Source organism: Equus asinus, chromosome 2 (assembly GCF_041296235.1).
Source record: "Equus asinus isolate D_3611 breed Donkey chromosome 2, EquAss-T2T_v2, whole genome shotgun sequence".
In the NCBI taxonomy this organism is placed as follows: Eukaryota; Metazoa; Chordata; class Mammalia; order Perissodactyla; family Equidae; genus Equus; species Equus asinus.
In genome coordinates, this window is record NC_091791.1 from 133760054 (window position 1) to 133777136 (window position 17083).

General features: G+C 33.4%; 1 protein-coding gene across 17 annotated transcripts in view; it reads left to right on the forward strand.

The window, feature by feature from the left end:
- Positions 1–17083, forward strand: part of DENND4A (DENN domain containing 4A) — a 109702-nt gene that overhangs the window by 47586 nt on the left and 45033 nt on the right. For all 17 annotated transcript variants that reach the window (XM_070499667.1, XM_070499707.1, XM_070499628.1 and 14 more), the window contains 8 exons: positions 1092–1261; positions 2069–2310; positions 5728–5794; positions 7451–7509; positions 9451–9595; positions 9883–10058; positions 13825–13925; positions 16488–16706. In XM_070499667.1, coding sequence (XP_070355768.1) covers positions 1092–1261; positions 2069–2310; positions 5728–5794; positions 7451–7509; positions 9451–9595; positions 9883–10058; positions 13825–13925; positions 16488–16706 — 1179 coding nt within the window. The remainder of the gene's footprint in view (positions 1–1091; positions 1262–2068; positions 2311–5727; positions 5795–7450; positions 7510–9450; positions 9596–9882; positions 10059–13824; positions 13926–16487; positions 16707–17083) is intronic.

Genomic DNA, 17083 nt, shown 5'->3' on the forward strand with positions numbered 1-17083 from the left:
GGTTTGTCCAAAGTCACACAGATAATAGTGGCAGACCAACCACTCATACTCCTAGTTTATCATTTGTCTTTAAGGTCATGTCTAGTGATGGTTTCCACTTGACTTTAAGAGTTCAAGGTCACGGAACCTATTTTCTATTTCTAGTCCCACAAAATCCACTACAAGACTCTGCTTGGAGGATGTGTTCAATAAAAGATGCCTGGACCACTTTCTAGACTAGTCTATTTAACAAAAAAGCATAAGCCCCTTGAAACTCTATCTTCATATAATCTGGGATTATTCAGAAGCTAGGTTTGAGTTGATACTAGTCTGAAGACATTGTAAATATGCAACTCATCTTTTTATGAGTATTCTTTTTGTATTTGTGCTAGAAGCTACATATACACTCCTATAGGATATCTTTTTTAATATTTAAAAAACCCCTGAGGGAAAGTTACTGAGAGCTGATGAAGTGGTTATGTACAGTTAACCATATTGAAAATTTCAAGAAATAGCATATTCACATGCTTTAAGGTAGCATGACCACAAACTGAATTTTAGGAGTGCACATGTTTTTTGGGGGTTTTTTGAGGAGGATTAGCCCTGAGCTAACATCTGCTGCCAGTCCTCCTCTTTTTGCTGAGGAAGACTGGCCCTGAGCTAACATCCATGCCCATCTTCCTCTACTTTGTATGTGGGATGCCTACCACAACATGGCTTTTGCCAAGCGGTGCCACGTCTGCACCTGGGATCCAGACCGGCGAACCCTGGGCCGCCGAGAATCGGAACGTGTGTACTTAACTGCTGCGCCACCAGGCCGGCCCCAGTGTGCATGTTTTTGTGCATGTTTCTTTAGAATAATCTTTTCTTGTTTCCCTTACTTAGCCTTTGTGGATGAAGCTTGATAAAATTAAGCAGTTAATATGAGTTGTTATAATATTTGAGGATTAAAATCTATATGAATCCTACTGAAGCAGAGTTATTTGATGAACACATGTGTAATGTTTTGATCTTCCTAATGTTTTTAAATAATAAAGCATTTTAGCATCATTCAGATTATGAGCACCTAAATTCAAAAGATGATGACCTAATATTTGTTGTTGTTTTTATAGGTCTAATTTGTAGATATCCTCAAGAAGATTATGAGTCATTCTCACTCCCAGAATCTGTTCCCCTATTTTGTTTACCAATGGGTGCAACTATTGAGTCTTGGCCACCAAATAGCAAATACCCTCTCCCTGTATTTTCTACATTTGTGTTAACTGGAGCCTCAGCTGAAAAGGTACTATGTGTTTTAACAAATGATATCTGAAAATTTCTTGTACATTTCATATCTTAAGTTTCATATAATGCAAGGAACAGTAGAAAAAAAAAACTGGTTAAATTGAATCTATTATACATACCTCTTCCACTTGGTTAAAATAACTGTATCCAGAGACATAGGAAACAAGAATTTTCATTCTGTCCCATATACTCAAATGGTTTTTCTGTGAATATGGTGAAAGATTTTTTTCATCAAATGATGATCCTTCACTGCTCCATTTTCTATGATACAGAAGCTTTGAAAGTAATACAAAAGACATTGTTAAATATTCAATGCTATTTAGAATCATGGACTATTATACTTAGCAAGGACCTTGGAAATCATCTAGTCTAGCATCTTCATTTTATAGGTTGGGAAATTGAGGTCCAGAGAAACTCAGTGAATTGCCTAAAGCCAGAATTAGTACTTTATCTAAAATTTTGTCCCTCTGTCTACTAATTATTTTCAATTATTTTCTTCTCGAGAATATTGACCAATTACTTTCACTCTTTACAAAAACAAATGCAATTTAATTAAAACACTTTTTTTCAATAAAAAGAGATGTAAGAGTAGCACTGTGTAGTTTTTTTAATGTACTTCAAGAAAGCAAGAGTGATATCTGTTTACCACTATGTTCCTGGTACCTGGCACCTTGCCTGGCTCATAGGTATAGAATGGCTCTTAAAGGCCTGGCTTGTAATGGCTCACCATTAAATATTTAAGTACTGATGTGATTTGAATAAATGATATAAAGTGAATTTATTAAATACATTACTTGTTTTCCAGGTCTATGGTGCTGCTATTCAGTTTTATGAACCATACTCTGAGGAGAATCTCACAGAAAAACAGAGACTTCTTTTGGGTTTAGCTTCATCGGCAGATGGGAAGTCTGATAGTTCCAAAACAATTCACACTAATAAATGCATCTGTCTTCTTTCTCACTGGCCTTTTTTTGATGCATTCAGGAAGTTTCTGACCTTTTTGTATCGTTACTCCATCTCTGGACCTCATGTCCTTCCAATTGAGAAGTAAGTTAGAAACCTTCTTGGTTCAAAATTTGGCACATCTTTCTATTAAATGTGGTATATTTGTACTGGTAATTGAATAAATTTTGTGTGGAGACTAGATTTCTCAAGAGTTATTTGAAAAAAAGAGTTTGGTTGTTTCAATCAGGTAATATTTCTCTATTATGTTTTTACAATCATATTATTTTAAATCATTTTATCTCTAACAAAATGAAATAAATGTTTCATTTTTTGATGTTCTTGTGAAGTTTGGAGATCCTAATTAGAAATTTTTTTACTGTCTTTGTAATTCTTATTTTACATATAATTTGGGTTTATTATGGACCTTTAAAAATATTTCTTACTGGAGGCTAGCCCAGTGGCATACTGGTTAAGTTTGCCATGCTCCACTTTGGCGGCCCGGGGTTCGCAGGTTTGGATCCTGGGCATGGACCTAGCACCACTTGTCAAGCCACGCTGTGCTGGCATCCCACATAAAGTAGAGGAGGATGAGTGTGGATGTTGGCTCAGCAACAATCTTCCTCAAGCAAAAAGAGGAAGATTGGCGACAGATGTTAGCTTAAGGCCAGTCTTCCTTATACACACACACACACCCCCCAAAAAAATTCATTAGTATTTTTAGATATCATGAATTTAAAGGAAAAATTAGATAAATTTATTTTTTTTAAAAAATTTTAATGATTTGCTCTCAGATCACTAAAACTGAATAATAGTTTCATGCAGTAAGTTCTGATGCAAATGAGATCTAAATATCTCCATTGTCTATTTGACTGTTGTTTATTTTATACCATTTATCACTTTAGCTCTTTTGTGTTCTTGGGCAGAATTCTCTGACTTTAATGACAGTTAGAAAGTGATAGAATTATCATAGGAACATTCAGTGTACAATATTACTCTTTAATTTTTCCTTCTACTTTTCTACTCTCATCTCAGTATTCTAATGCAGCAATTCTTAAGTTTTTTGGTCTCACGACCCCTTTATACTCTTAAAAAAAATGAGGACCCTGAAAAGCTTTTCTTTATGTATTGTATCTGTCAAAATTTACTATAATAGAAATTAAAACTGAGAACTTTAAAAGTATTAATTTGTTTAAAAAAAACCAAAAAACCATTACATGTTAACATAAATGTATTTTTTTAAAAAGTAACTTTTCTGAAACAAAAAAAAGTGAGAAGATCAATGTTGTTTTACATTTTTGTAAATTTCTGATGTCTGGCTTAATTGAACACAGCAAGGTTCTCATATATGCTTCTGCATTCAGTATGTTGCAGTATGTTGTTTGGGTTGTGGTATATGAAAAAGACCTGGCCTCACACAGATGTGTAGGTGGAAAAGGGAGGGCATTTGAATAGCTTTTTCTGAAAATTGTGGATTTTCTTTTTTGACACTGCACCAAAACTTGGCAAGTGGAGTTTATTACAGGTTATTTGCAATGTGGAATCTAAAACTTTAGCAATGAACTTTCTTTCTCTGTTACATTAAATTCTATTGGTCTGTCTCACTCTTTGAGTGGAACTTTTGCACCTGCATGACTTTGTGGCATTGTATATTGGTCATTTATAAAATACTGGTTCACTGAGTTAACAAAGATACTTTTAATTATCAATATTAAAAAATCACATTTGTTAATATCATCCCTGTCTCATCAGAGAGATTTCCGAGTATTGAGAAATTGTCCAGTTCATGGTGGCGAAATTCTAATTTTTGCTTGAAAGTTTGAATTTAATTATTGGCGACAAGTACTGTGAGTTATTTTTCTTGAAGCAGTAGGCTCACTTCATTCATTTTTATATGGAAAATATCTGCTGAATATCCAACATTGGATAACCTTAATTTGTCAATTGTTCTTTCAAGGAAAAATGGTATTCTATAGGGGGGAAAAATCCCAGCTGCTTTTCCTTGAGACAACCATCTTACTTTTTATGCAGCAGAAGTGCTTTATGCGTACTTCCCTTGTTGTCACGTAGGGTATTTTAAAAAGTGTACGCTGCAGGATCAGAATTTAATAAAATTAATAATGTTTACTGCTTCATCAAAGACATTCGTAAGTGAAACTAAATACAATTACTAATACAGTTTGGTGCCACTACCTTCATTCATAATAAGGTGCCAACAGTTTTATCCACAATGTTTTTGTACCATCAGTGCAAATATCAACACAGTGAAAAAGGCAAATGGTGTCTTAGTATTATTATAAAAATACTTTTAGGGGCTGACCCGGTGGTGCAGCAGGTGAGTGTGCATGTTCCACTCTGGCGGCCCCAGGTTCGCCAGTTGGGATCCCGGGTCTGGACATGGCACTGCTTGGCAAGCCATGCATAGGTAGGCATCCTACATATAAAGTAGAGGAAGATGGGCATGGATGTTAGCTCAGGGTCAGACTTCCTCAGCAAAAAGAGGAGGATTGGCAGCAGATGTTAGCTCAGGGCTAATCTTCCTCAAAAAAGAAAATAGTTTTGACGTTGCAAATCCTCCCTGAATGAGTCTTGGGGCTCTTTAGGTGTTTGTGGAACAAGCACTTTGTTTTCTGCTGTTCTGACTACTTCAGATAATTCAAGCGGATGTGTGTCCTCTGGAACTCATTCCCCTTATCTTTTTTTCTTAGATTGTGAGTACCTCAATAGTAGAAACTGGGAGTATATGCCTTTTTTATAATTCCCATCATGTCTGGCAGTGTTTTTCTTATACATAGGAAGCAGTCAAAACATGTTTGTAAAATAAAAAAATTTCTCTTCTGTTCTCTGTCTAGTTGAAGTTAACTCAATTGTGAAACCAACATGATTTTGAAATAACATTTAAAAGTAATGCAGTAATAAAATAACTTACTCTTTAAAAAAAGGATTTTCACTATTGCCTTTTTCTTTTCCGTAGTGTTCAAAGAACTCATCAATCTAGCTTTTTGTTCATTTTCTTCTGGGAAAAAACCCATAAAATCAATAATAGAATTTTTAACCTATAACCTATTGTTAATAGAAAGTATATTGTTCATCTTTTAGAAATGGTTAATTTTTCTGGAGTACTCTGGTTGTTTCACTTTTAAAATATGAGCAATTGACTAAAAAATATATTGCAAATATAAGAGTTAGCCTCTTTGGTAATGTCCACATCTCTGATATGTTGTAGATTATCTACTTAGGGAGAGGTAAAAGTTAGAATGGCTTTTGAGACAGTAAAAATATAAACATTGTTGATTGTGAGCAACTATTGTTATGAAAAGTGATTGGATTTAGGTAGAAGCAACTTTAATGAGACAAAGGGTTTTTGGTTGTTGTTTGTTCATTTGTTTTCGTAGCAGCAGAGATTTCGAAATTATAGGTACACAAAACTTTTGACTCAATTTGGACTTGTGACATGTGGACCTTTATAGCACATGATATTCACTTTGGAATCAATTGGGTTTTTGTTTGTTTGTTTTTAAGGCATATTTCTCATTTTATGCATAAAGTTCCTTTTCCATCTCCTCAGAGGCCACGGATTTTAGTTCAGGTAAGATTTTCCTGATATAAGTGCCCTGTTGAATGATTATTGGCTCCGTCAAAGTGTAACGTAAGAATAACTGTTTTAAGTGGAGGAAAAAAGAGAACTAGATGCCATTTCATGTTGGAGTTTGAGCTGTTATTGTTTTATTAATTGCCTCCCAGCAGACATCTAATGTTTCCCCTTAGATAAAGGGTTGAAGAGTTAACAAATAGACAGCAGTAGACATTTTGAACATACAAATAGGGACTTCTTTCACTAAATTTGTTCTCGGTGTTTGAAGGTTTGTCTGTGCCTTTGGCGTTTCTTCCCTAAGTTAAGTGTATTAGAATAAATATAAGGAAAAGTTGTGTGTTCTCATATATTGCAGGAAGGAGTGCTCATGTCTTTGTGACAGGGGGAAGTTTAAAATGAACATAAATTATTTTCCCCGTCTCTTTGCCCAGTTGACTGTATGTGTCTTCTTGTTTACGTTTCTTTTTTGTTTGTTCTCTTCATGTGTAAGTTGTCTGCTTATTTAATCATCATTTATAAAGTGATTTATATAAAGAAAATATTCTCATGTATTATCACTATATATGCTTTACTGTATTTATCACATCCCTTAATAGTGTATCATTCAAAATTAGAAATCATTTTGTAAATAGATATTTACAAATTTGTGGAAATGTGCATAAATTTGAAAATGTAGATAAGAATAGTTACATTATTATATTGATACAGTTAAAATGTCTAGAAAAGTATCATTTTGATAAACTTTTCAATCAGCCTACATATTCAGATAACATCCCTATCTTACTTCTTGGTATTTAGTGTCAGAATATATGTAGCACACTCAATTTGAATATATGTAAAAGATTTGTTTTATAGCCAAAGTCGACAAATTTTTTTCTGTTGAGGACCGAACAGTAAATATTTTAGATTTATTTAGATAGTCGAAACTATCATCTCTGTTGAAATTATTCAGCTCTGCTCTTATTGCACAAAAGCAGCTATAGATAATACGGAAACAGAGGAGCTTGCCTGTGTTCCAGTAAAACTTTATTTATAAAAATAGGTGACCTGTGCATTTGTCCTGAAGGCCATAGGTTTGCTAACCCTGGTTTTATGGTATTAAATGAATAACTTAGTCTTTAAGCACAAATTTGTTAAATGACATCAGGGGACCATTGAGGAACAGAAAAAAAGAGAGAGGATTCAGAGTAAGAAGAGAGAGTATTCAGAAGAGGTCAGTGATCAGAACGTATTTTTCAGGATCTTAATAAGTGATATAAACAGTTCCTATACTGGTGAATGGGTATATTGAAACTTCATGGGCATCATCATTAGTCTATGTTTTTACCAAAAAGTGGTGTTTTGTTTGGGCCAGCCCCGGTGGCCTAGTATTTAAGTTTGGCACATTCCACTTTGGTGGCCAGATTTGGTTCCTGGGCGCAGACCTGCACCACTCATCAGTAGCCATGCTGTCGTGGCAGCTCACGTACAAAAAGAGGAGGATTGGCAAGAGATGTTAGCTCAGGGCAAATCTTCCTTAGCAAAAAGAGGAAGATTGGCAAGAGATGTTAGCTCAGAGCTAATCCTCCTCAGCAAAAAAAGAAAAAAAAAAGAAGGTATTTTAAAGTTCATCTTCATATTTAAAATACTTTATTTTAAATCTTTTTTCAGTTATCACCACATGATAATCTGATTCTCAGTCAGCCTGTTTCTTCACCTCTTCCACTAAGGCAAGTAAAACTTCCTTTCTATTCATGTTTCTCCAAATCTAGTGTGAGCTAAAGTAACATTCAAATATTTTCTCTCTTTCCTAGGTAAAATTTCAAGTGTTGATGGAAATATTTCTCCTTTAACTGCTTCTTACTTAAATTCCCTTTACTTAATATTTAAATTAAAGTTCTTAAAGAAAGAAAAAAGAAAAACTTTTACAATAGAGTCTGGTGTTTTGTGTATCCATTTATTATCATCAAGTACTTACTATTACATAAATAGGTATATATGTCTGTAGACTGTGAAAAGAATTATTTTTAGCTCTAAATATCCTCTGAAGAACGTTCAAATGCAGTTAATTTTAACTCTAACCGCCAAATAGATACTTATAATATTAAACTATGGAATAGAACAATATATTTCATCACCTTAAAAGTTCAGAGAAATTATGAAATAAGTTTTTTCTAAAGTATTATTTCTTGTGACTTAATTAGCTGTGTGATATTTCTAGCAGAGAAATAATTACAGTATAATTATTTTGTAGCACATACCTAAGGGAGACAGCTGCCATCTTTGACATTAATTTTGTAAGAATTGCAGATTATTTCATCACTAGGTCTCAGCCTACAGTGACCAGTGTTTTATTAACCTTTGGTTTGAGCTGAAGATAAACTAGAAATACGGACTGAGCTATGTAAAAATAGTTCTCAGTTACTCAAAAGGCCTTTTTAAAAAAATTTTTTGTTAACAATTTTATTGATAAATAATTCACATATGATACAATTCACCCAATTAAATTGTACAATTCACTCTTATGTTCACAGAGTCTCCAGGTATCATAATAATCAATTTTAGAACATTTTCGTTTCTCGAAAAAGAAACCCTGTACCCTTTAGCAGTTACTCTTCCCTCATTCCTCTCATCCCTCTGCAAACATACACATACACCTCCTCAGCCCTCGGCAACCGCTAATCTACTTTCTGTCTCTACAGATTTGTCTATTCTGAACATTTCATAGAAACAGAATCGTGTAATATGTGGCCTTTGTCTTTGGCTTCTTTTGCTTAGCATAATGTTTCCAAGGTTCATCCATGTTGTCGTGTGTATCACTATTTCTTTCCTTTTTGTTTCCAACAAATATTCCAGTATATGGAGATACCACATTTTATTTATCCATTCATCAGTTGATGGACATTTGGGTTGTTTCTAGTTTTTGGCTACTATGAATAATGCTGCTGTGACCATGCACAAGTTTTTTGTGGACATATGTTTTCATTTTTCTGAGAGACTTTTGTTGATAGTTTTGCTTTACTTTAAAAAAGTTAATTCAGTGAAGCCAATTGTTTAGCATTATATAGACAACATACTAGTTGGCTTAGTGAATTATTTACATTGTTAACACAGTATTTTGTTACCATACAGAATATCTAAGTTTTGGTTATTAATTTGCTTTGTATATGTATATCATCACTTGTTAGCTCTTGATTTCATCTTACTCTTATCATTACAGTAGTAAAGATAATCTATCTATTTGTAAATCAACATTTAAAGATATGTATTTACCCTAAAGGAGGTGGACCTGTAAGTCATGTAATTTTTCTGATAATTACAGTGGAAGATGAGTTAGGTTAAAAAAAACTTCCATTAAAGGATTTGCTTTCAACCAGAGCATCCTTCTTGTAAATTGAATGCTTTATTTGAACATTATCTACATGGCATATCTTTTTATATAAAATGAAGCAGATGACTTTTCATTTGCATATTGAATACAATACAGAAGAATCAAATGATTTTGAAACCTCATAAAACTTCATGGTTTTCGTAGTATATTTCTATCACATCTAAATTTGAACATCTAATACAAATCCTACCCTAATCATGAACTTTTTTCCATTCTTTTGGATAATTAGGTGTTTGGATATTTATTTTTTTTGTTACATATTTTTTGTTTGGTTTGACAGTGGTGGCAAGTTTTCAACACTGCTTCAGAATTTAGGCCCTGAAAATGCTGTGACACTACTGGTGTTTGCAGTAACAGAACATAAGATTCTCATCCATTCCTTACGGCCTTCCGTGCTTACTAGTGTGACAGAAGCATTAGTGTCTGTGAGTATCACAGTTTCTTATTGGCAGTCAATTTCATTTTAAACTTCATTTATTCATATAGTTTAAAGCTATTGTAATGCTTAACTAAAATTCAAAGAGTAATGAATTTTTATGGTATGAAAACAATTTTAATTTTCCGACCATTAACACTAGTAATAATTATTTAATTCATTATCAAGTGTTAGGCATTAGGTATAAATATTTAAAAGACAATTTTTTACATGTGCTGATAAATTATGCTTCAATGTCAAACAGGTAAATATTCTCCCATCTTTTGTTTATTCAAGATGATTTTCCCTTTTCACTGGCCATGCCCGTATGTTCCTCTGTGCCCGCTGGCTTTAGCAGATGTCTTGAGTGCACCATGTCCATTCATAGTAGGAATTGATTCAAGATACTTTGATCTCTATGACCCTCCACCAGATGTTAGTTGTGTTGACCTGGATACCAATACCATTTCTCAGTAAGTACCTTTTAGTGATTCTACACCCAATAATTTACAACTTAATAGTATATTTAGGTAATTGTATATTTTATAAGTGCTAATTAGAATTCTTTTGATCTATATTGTTTTTATATTTGAGGTTATTACCATCTTTGAATGAGCTCTTACTATACTTCAATGGGATAGATTTAGGATATCAGAGAAGATTTTATTGGAAGGAAAATATACCTTTAATCCTCAGATCTTTAAATATTAGAGAAACATTCTAATCTTATGCTTACTTAGAAATTTAGCAGAAGGGAAATTGAGGTTAGAAATAGAAAAGGTTTATTTCCCTTTAGTCCGATGAGTAAGGGTGAAATCATGAATTGAATTGAAATACTATTCCTTGATTAATATTTCAATCTCATTTCTAGTCTTCTGTAATACTACTAGAATAATAATACTTCATAGCAAAATTAACATAATGTTTTAAATAACGCATAATTTTATCACTTTTATACTCAAGGAGTGTAAGGATTTTATAAATTTCCCTCTATATTGGAATAATATCTAAGTTGTAGCTACTGGAGCTGTATGTTTTATAGCTTTTTTTATAATTCAATGTTTCTCTTGTATCCTGTATTTTCAGTTTAATCATACTTAAGCTATTCATGGAAGAGGAAATTGATGCAGTGACCACATTGCCTCCACAGGACATACTTAAAATAAATGTTAGTCTATCAATAAAGTCCAGAAGCTAGAATACCTTTTACAACTTAAATATGCATATGTGAAATAGATTTTTCTCCATTTTTTTAATAAGCCTGTTTCATATTAAAGCCTTTTGATTTCATTCTGAAATTTTGTGTTAATTCTGCTATTGACATATGTCAAAACCTCAATTGCCTAAACCATTAGAAAAGTTTAGTAAAAAAAATAGTTTTCTATTATAAAGCATGCATGCAGTCAGAAAGCAGTAGAGTCAAAGATTCTTTACCAAGAATATTTAATTCTTTAAATATTAAAGTAGTATCTCTTTTCTTTGCCAGTTGTTAATATTACATGACATAGTGTTATTAAAAATTGAAATTAAGGGTGGTAAATGAGTAAATACTGTATTTATTATGGTAATAAGTTGCATTTTCCCTCTTTTTATGCTTTCCCTCAATTTGTTATAAGAATTTTTTTCTTGGGGCTTGCCTGGTGTGTAGTGGTTAAGTTTGTGCACTCCACTTCAGCCTGGAGTTCATGGGTTTGGATCCCAGGCACAGACATACATACTGCTCATCAAGCCATTCTGTGGCAGCGTCCCACATACAAAATAGAGGAAGATTGGCACAGATGTTAGGTCAGGGTCAGTCTTCCTCAAGGAAAAAGAGGAAGATTAGCAACAGACATTAGCTCAAGGCCAGTCTTCCTCACACACAAACACACACACATGCAAATTTTCTTCTTATTGTTTTATCTTTCTTTTTGGTCACAAATGAGTTAAAGAATATAAGAAACGTGAGTTATTTGCACTAATCAGTAGTCTTCCTTCTTCATATTATCACCCTTCCAAACCTATGGGAGAACTAAACTAGTGAACTAACAGCTTTCTACTTTCCTTCATCCAGAATTTTTGGTGTCTTGCCCTGAAATTTGAAAAAAAAACAAATCCTGAGTTATGGAATTTGTGGTTTCCTTTTCCCTCTCTGAGTCTTAGACACATATAAAATACAGAGTATGTTATGAATGTCAAGAAGTTTCTGAGGAAAGGGAAATTAATGTCTGATATGTGCTAGGTGTAAAGCTGTATGCATAGCTTAAATTATTTCATATTGTTCCCTATATTCTGTGAGGTAGTTTTTATTAATCCCTCTGACAGATAAGGAAACCAAAGCTTAGATTTTTAAGTAATTTATCAAAAGGCACATAGCTTAATCTGCCAGAACTGGATTTTGCAACCATCACTTTCTGGCTCCAAAACTAATACTTCTGCCACTAATTATTGGCTAACTATTTATGTAATAGTAATCTTGTAAATGGAAGTGATCATGAATAAAAATGCACATGGCTATCACAGATCTGAATTCAGGTACTGGATTAAACTCCTACCCAGCCAAGTTAAAGGTAGTAAGGGCAAGAAGAGGAAATTATGTAGGTAGATGTGATGAAATGATACCAAGATACTGTTCATTCATTTATGCTGCAGATAAATCTTTTTTTTCCCAAGGAAGATTTGCCCTGAGTTAACATCTGTTGCCAATCTTTTTTTTTACTTGAGGAAGATTAGTGCTGAGCTAACACCTATGCCAGTCTTCCTCTATTTATGTGTGGGTCACCACCACTGCATGGCTGATGAGTGGTGTAGGTCCACTCCCAGAATCTGAACCTGCAAACCCAGGCTGCTAAAGTGGAGTGCCAAACTTAACCTACTGTACCTTGGTGCTGGCCCCTACTACAGACACGTCTTGAGCACTCTTCCTTGCTAGGCACGGCGAATAAAAAGGCAAACCAAGCGCGCTCCTTTCTCTTAAATTGCTCCTAATCTAGTCTCGCAAGGCAGGTGTGCACACAGTGAATGATGAGGCACATTGGACATGGTGCCATATTGCAAAGTTTTATCAAGAAAATAATGTAAAAAGGGTTTCTACGTTATGTTCTTGCTGTAATACATTATTCCATGCTCCTGGTCACATTATAAGTAAAATAAAACCTTCGTAGCAGGACGTCTGCAATTTGACCCTGCCCTGTCTAAATTTTTATTCTCATTTGTGGAAACATAGGATAGATTCCAAGATAGTTGTTCTTTGTCAGCTTAAGCTTTCCCGTCCACTCTTTTTCCTTTGTTTAGTTTTCAAAGTGATATTTGCCCTTTTTGTTCTGTGGGAAGTTTAGGAAACATAAAAAAAAGTTTAGCAAGTTCCACTGCACATCTGTGCTGTGTTGTTGTTGATGGTTAGAACATGAGCGATTTACTTTTCTTCTCCTTTTTCTCCATATTTTTCAAGTTTTCTAAAATGAGTAGTCATTGCTTTTGAAATAGAAAAAAGATTTAATAAATAAAGAATGGAATCAACACAGCTATAAAGTCCAAAAGCTTTATAGTGTTTTATCATCATGTTCTTTTCTTCTCCTACCCCATATATAGTTTAAAGAGCAACTGTGTTGTTGTAATAGTTATAATAAAGGAGATTTTAGGAGTTCCTTGTAGAAACCAAGATTCACTTTCAAGCAGATAGCCTCTTTTTTTGTTATAAAAGTACCTTGGAATGTTATACTTCATTCAAATAATTTAATATTAGGGTTTTTTTTTTCTGAAAGAAAGAAATTTTACTTATAATTTTAGGAAACTAAGAAACTAAAGACACCAGAGTATTTTGATAAGCTTTATGGATCATAAGTTCATTGAAAGTCTCCTACAATGCTTCTACAGTTTTCTACAAATCTTCCTCAGAATAGGATTTTCCCAATGTTTAGGTGTCTAATGACTCTTAAATGGAGTTTAAGAGTAATGACCACCACATTAAACTTTGTAGTGATTAGCACAATTCCAGTACAAATGGAATTTACTCAGTACTGACATGATTAGAAATTTTTGAGCTGTATTTAATACAAGATTTTACTCTCATCTAAATTAATTTTTAAATATTAAACATCCCAATTTACCCCTGTAGTACTTTCTTCTGTTAACTAGACTGTTTTGTATGTGTTTTTTGTTGAATTTGTTTCTTTTTTCCCTTTTTCATGTGTAACAGGTATATAACCCCCCCCCAAGAGTCCATTTAACAAATATATTATTGTTGTCATTTAATCTCAGACCTGGTGACAAGAAAAATGTAGCCTGGAAGATACTTCCAAAGAAACCATGTAAAAATCTGATGAACACACTGAATAATTTGCACCAGCAATTGGCAAAATGTAAGTGTATAACTTAATTAAAAAAGTAATTTAATCTGAGAAAAGGATTCCAATTATTTTGCCTTACTTTTGAAAGGTTAGTGTTTCTTTTATCTAACTGAAAGTTTTTACAATCTCAAAGGCAAATGAACATTAAAGCAAAATTTGTTAGAAACCTAATGAGAGATTTATAAAATTTATATTTTACATCTATCATATTTTCATAGAACCATTTTAGAATCATAAAATCCAAAAAGAGGTTAAGGTGGTTGTTTTCTTTAATTTTCCCATTACTAAAATACCAGGGAAAAAATAAGGATTTCCACTTGTATATTTTCTTCATACAAAGAATGGAAAGTTACTTTTGAAAATCTAAGACAGATGGTTTAAATTATACTAGAAAATGTTGATGATTTCAGCAGGGTGAGAGCTAGGTTACATGCTTTTCACCTTCAGTGGATCTTAATGCTGTGCTTACCTCAAATAATTTGAAAATAGAAGTTTGCCAAAAGCATTAGGAAATTAATCAAAATGAAAATTGGTTAGGATATGGAATATTTCAGTAAAAAGCCTATATAAGAATATATCTTGTCAGTGATCCAGAATTACTGATAAGAATTAAATGTTCATTTACCTGATCATCTTGGTATTTTATGACAACAGTCCATTCAGGGTCCATAATTTAATACTTACTGTATGAAAAATTGTCAGTAATGATATAGCAATATTTGAGGTTCCCATTTATGTATTCAGTGCATGTAAACACAGGAGGTGGCCTACATCCTTGAGGGTTCAAGATGCCTGCAGTATAGTTGGAAATAGATATGCAAAGACAGTGTTAACAAAGTAAACTTTACAACAAGTAGATAATTCAGAAGTGGCTCGTAAGTATGGGAACATGAAAAAAATGACATCAAATAGAACAAAATTTTATCTTGTAGGACAAATAAATTATGTATGGAAGTTTAAGCTACCTAGTTAATTGCTTTCTAAAAGTGCATGCACTTCTTTTGAATAGCTAAGAAGTCCAGCAGAATTTGTAGTAGCATTTAAATATTATTAAAATCAGTGAAATAGCCTATCCAGCTTTGCTGAAGGGCAGAATCTTAAAGCTTAAGACTGTGGACTTCTAAACAATACTGATAGTTAAGGGTTGTATAACACTTCACAGCTTCAAAGCACTTTCACATACTTTTTTTTTATCTTTACAATTATGAGGTTAATAAGTTTGTGGGAGGTAAAGTAGCTTGTCAGAGATCATGCAGTTAACAAGGATGAAGCTAGGATTAAAACCTAGGCTTTCTGTTCTAATGCCCATGTTCTTTCTAGTACTTTTACTTTTTTAGACAATAAGGACTCCAAAAAAGAAACCTCTCTAAGATGATTAATTATTCCTCATATTTTAAAGTTTTTAATTTTTAAGCAATCACGAACTTTTTTTGCCTTACCCTTTGAGAATAGACACTCCATTCACCTGTAAATGAAATGTACAGTCAGTACATTCTCCTACATCACTACAATATAACTATGAAAATCAGGAAATTAACCTTGAGCATTACTGTCATCCTTATCCCTCAGACAAATTCAGTTTTTTACCAGTTATCTTAATAATGTTCTTTATAGCAAAAGAATCCATTTCCAAATTAGGTGTTGTTTTTAGTTTCAAGTCTCTTTAGTCTTCTTTTCTCTAAACAGTTCCTTGGTTTCTTTCTTCATTTTCTTGGCATTTTTGAAGATTGTACTTACTTTTGTAGAATGGTGCATGACATTGGGTTTGTCTGAGTGTCCTCATTATAAATACAGGTCCTGCATTATTTGGCAGGAATATCACAGAAGTGATGCTGCGTTCCTTTCATGGCATCCTTGTCAGATCACGCACAATTTCAATTTGTCCCATTGTTGATGAAGTTGTTATTTTGATCACTTGATTAAGGTGGTGTCTACCAGGCTTCTCTACTGTAAATGTACTCTTTTACTACCTAATGGCTTTAGCATTGAATTGTTCAGGAAGAGAAAGAGTTGTTTTTCACATTTTAATCCCTGTGTGTTCCTCTTGTAGGCATTTATATCTAAAAAAACAAAAAATGGGAGGAAGGAAGGACTGCTGCATTTAACCCTGTGTCAAATAGATATGGTAGTTATGATCTTCATTTATTAGTTTATATATAGTTATTTCAGAACATGAACATTTTTTCTGATGGTAGTCAGATAAACAGGGATAATTTTATGCTTAATTTGGGTGAAATATATTCAGCAGAGCCTAAAAAATAATAGACAAGCTTTGCTAAGGTTTACCTGTGATGAAGTTAGGTAAACAAAGAATTGAGGTAGCTTGAGCTCTTTTGAAAACACAACAAAATTATTTTTTTCTTTCAGTTTTATTGGGCTGTAAGTGACATAAATGACTGTATAAGTTTAAGGTGTACAGCATGGTGACTTGACTTAGACAACAAATTTATATTGATAGCATTATGAACACTGCTTTATATTGATAGCATTATGAACACTGCTTTATATTGATAGCATTATGAACACTACTTTTGACGGTTTGGAGAAAACACTAATACTGTTACTTCTTCACAGTACAGCAGAGACCAAGAGAAGATGGACTAATGGACTTAGCGATGAATGACTATGATTTTAATTCTGGAAAGAGGTTGCACATGATAGATTTGGAAATCCAAGAGGCATTTTTGTGTTTCATGGCCTCTATTTTAAAAGGTTACAGATCATACTTAAGACCAATAACACAGGCCCCATCTGAGACAGCCACAGATGCAACCTCTCTTTTTGCCCTGCAAGGTGAGTGAGTGCATAGTTTTATGGCTTTCGTCTTATTGAGCTTAATCTTGTGATGATTCAATTGCTTTTTGGGTTAATAGCTCTTATTTATCAAAATGCATACCTATTTCAGGAGTATGTGAATATCAACTCTGTTGATAATCCATTTCCACAGCACTAGTTATTTCTCAGGCACGTTAGGTATAATCCCATTAGCAAAATATGCAGAAGAAACTACAGAAAAGTACAGGGTTCCTAACCATGTACTACAGCACTCTTTTGTGTCACAGATGTGTTGAGATATTGATGCTTTTAGCCTTTAGGGCAGCCAGGCAGTGTTGGGGATGCAGAGGAACCCTTGGGATAGTCACTGCTAGGCTTGAGCAGCCTCATTTGTT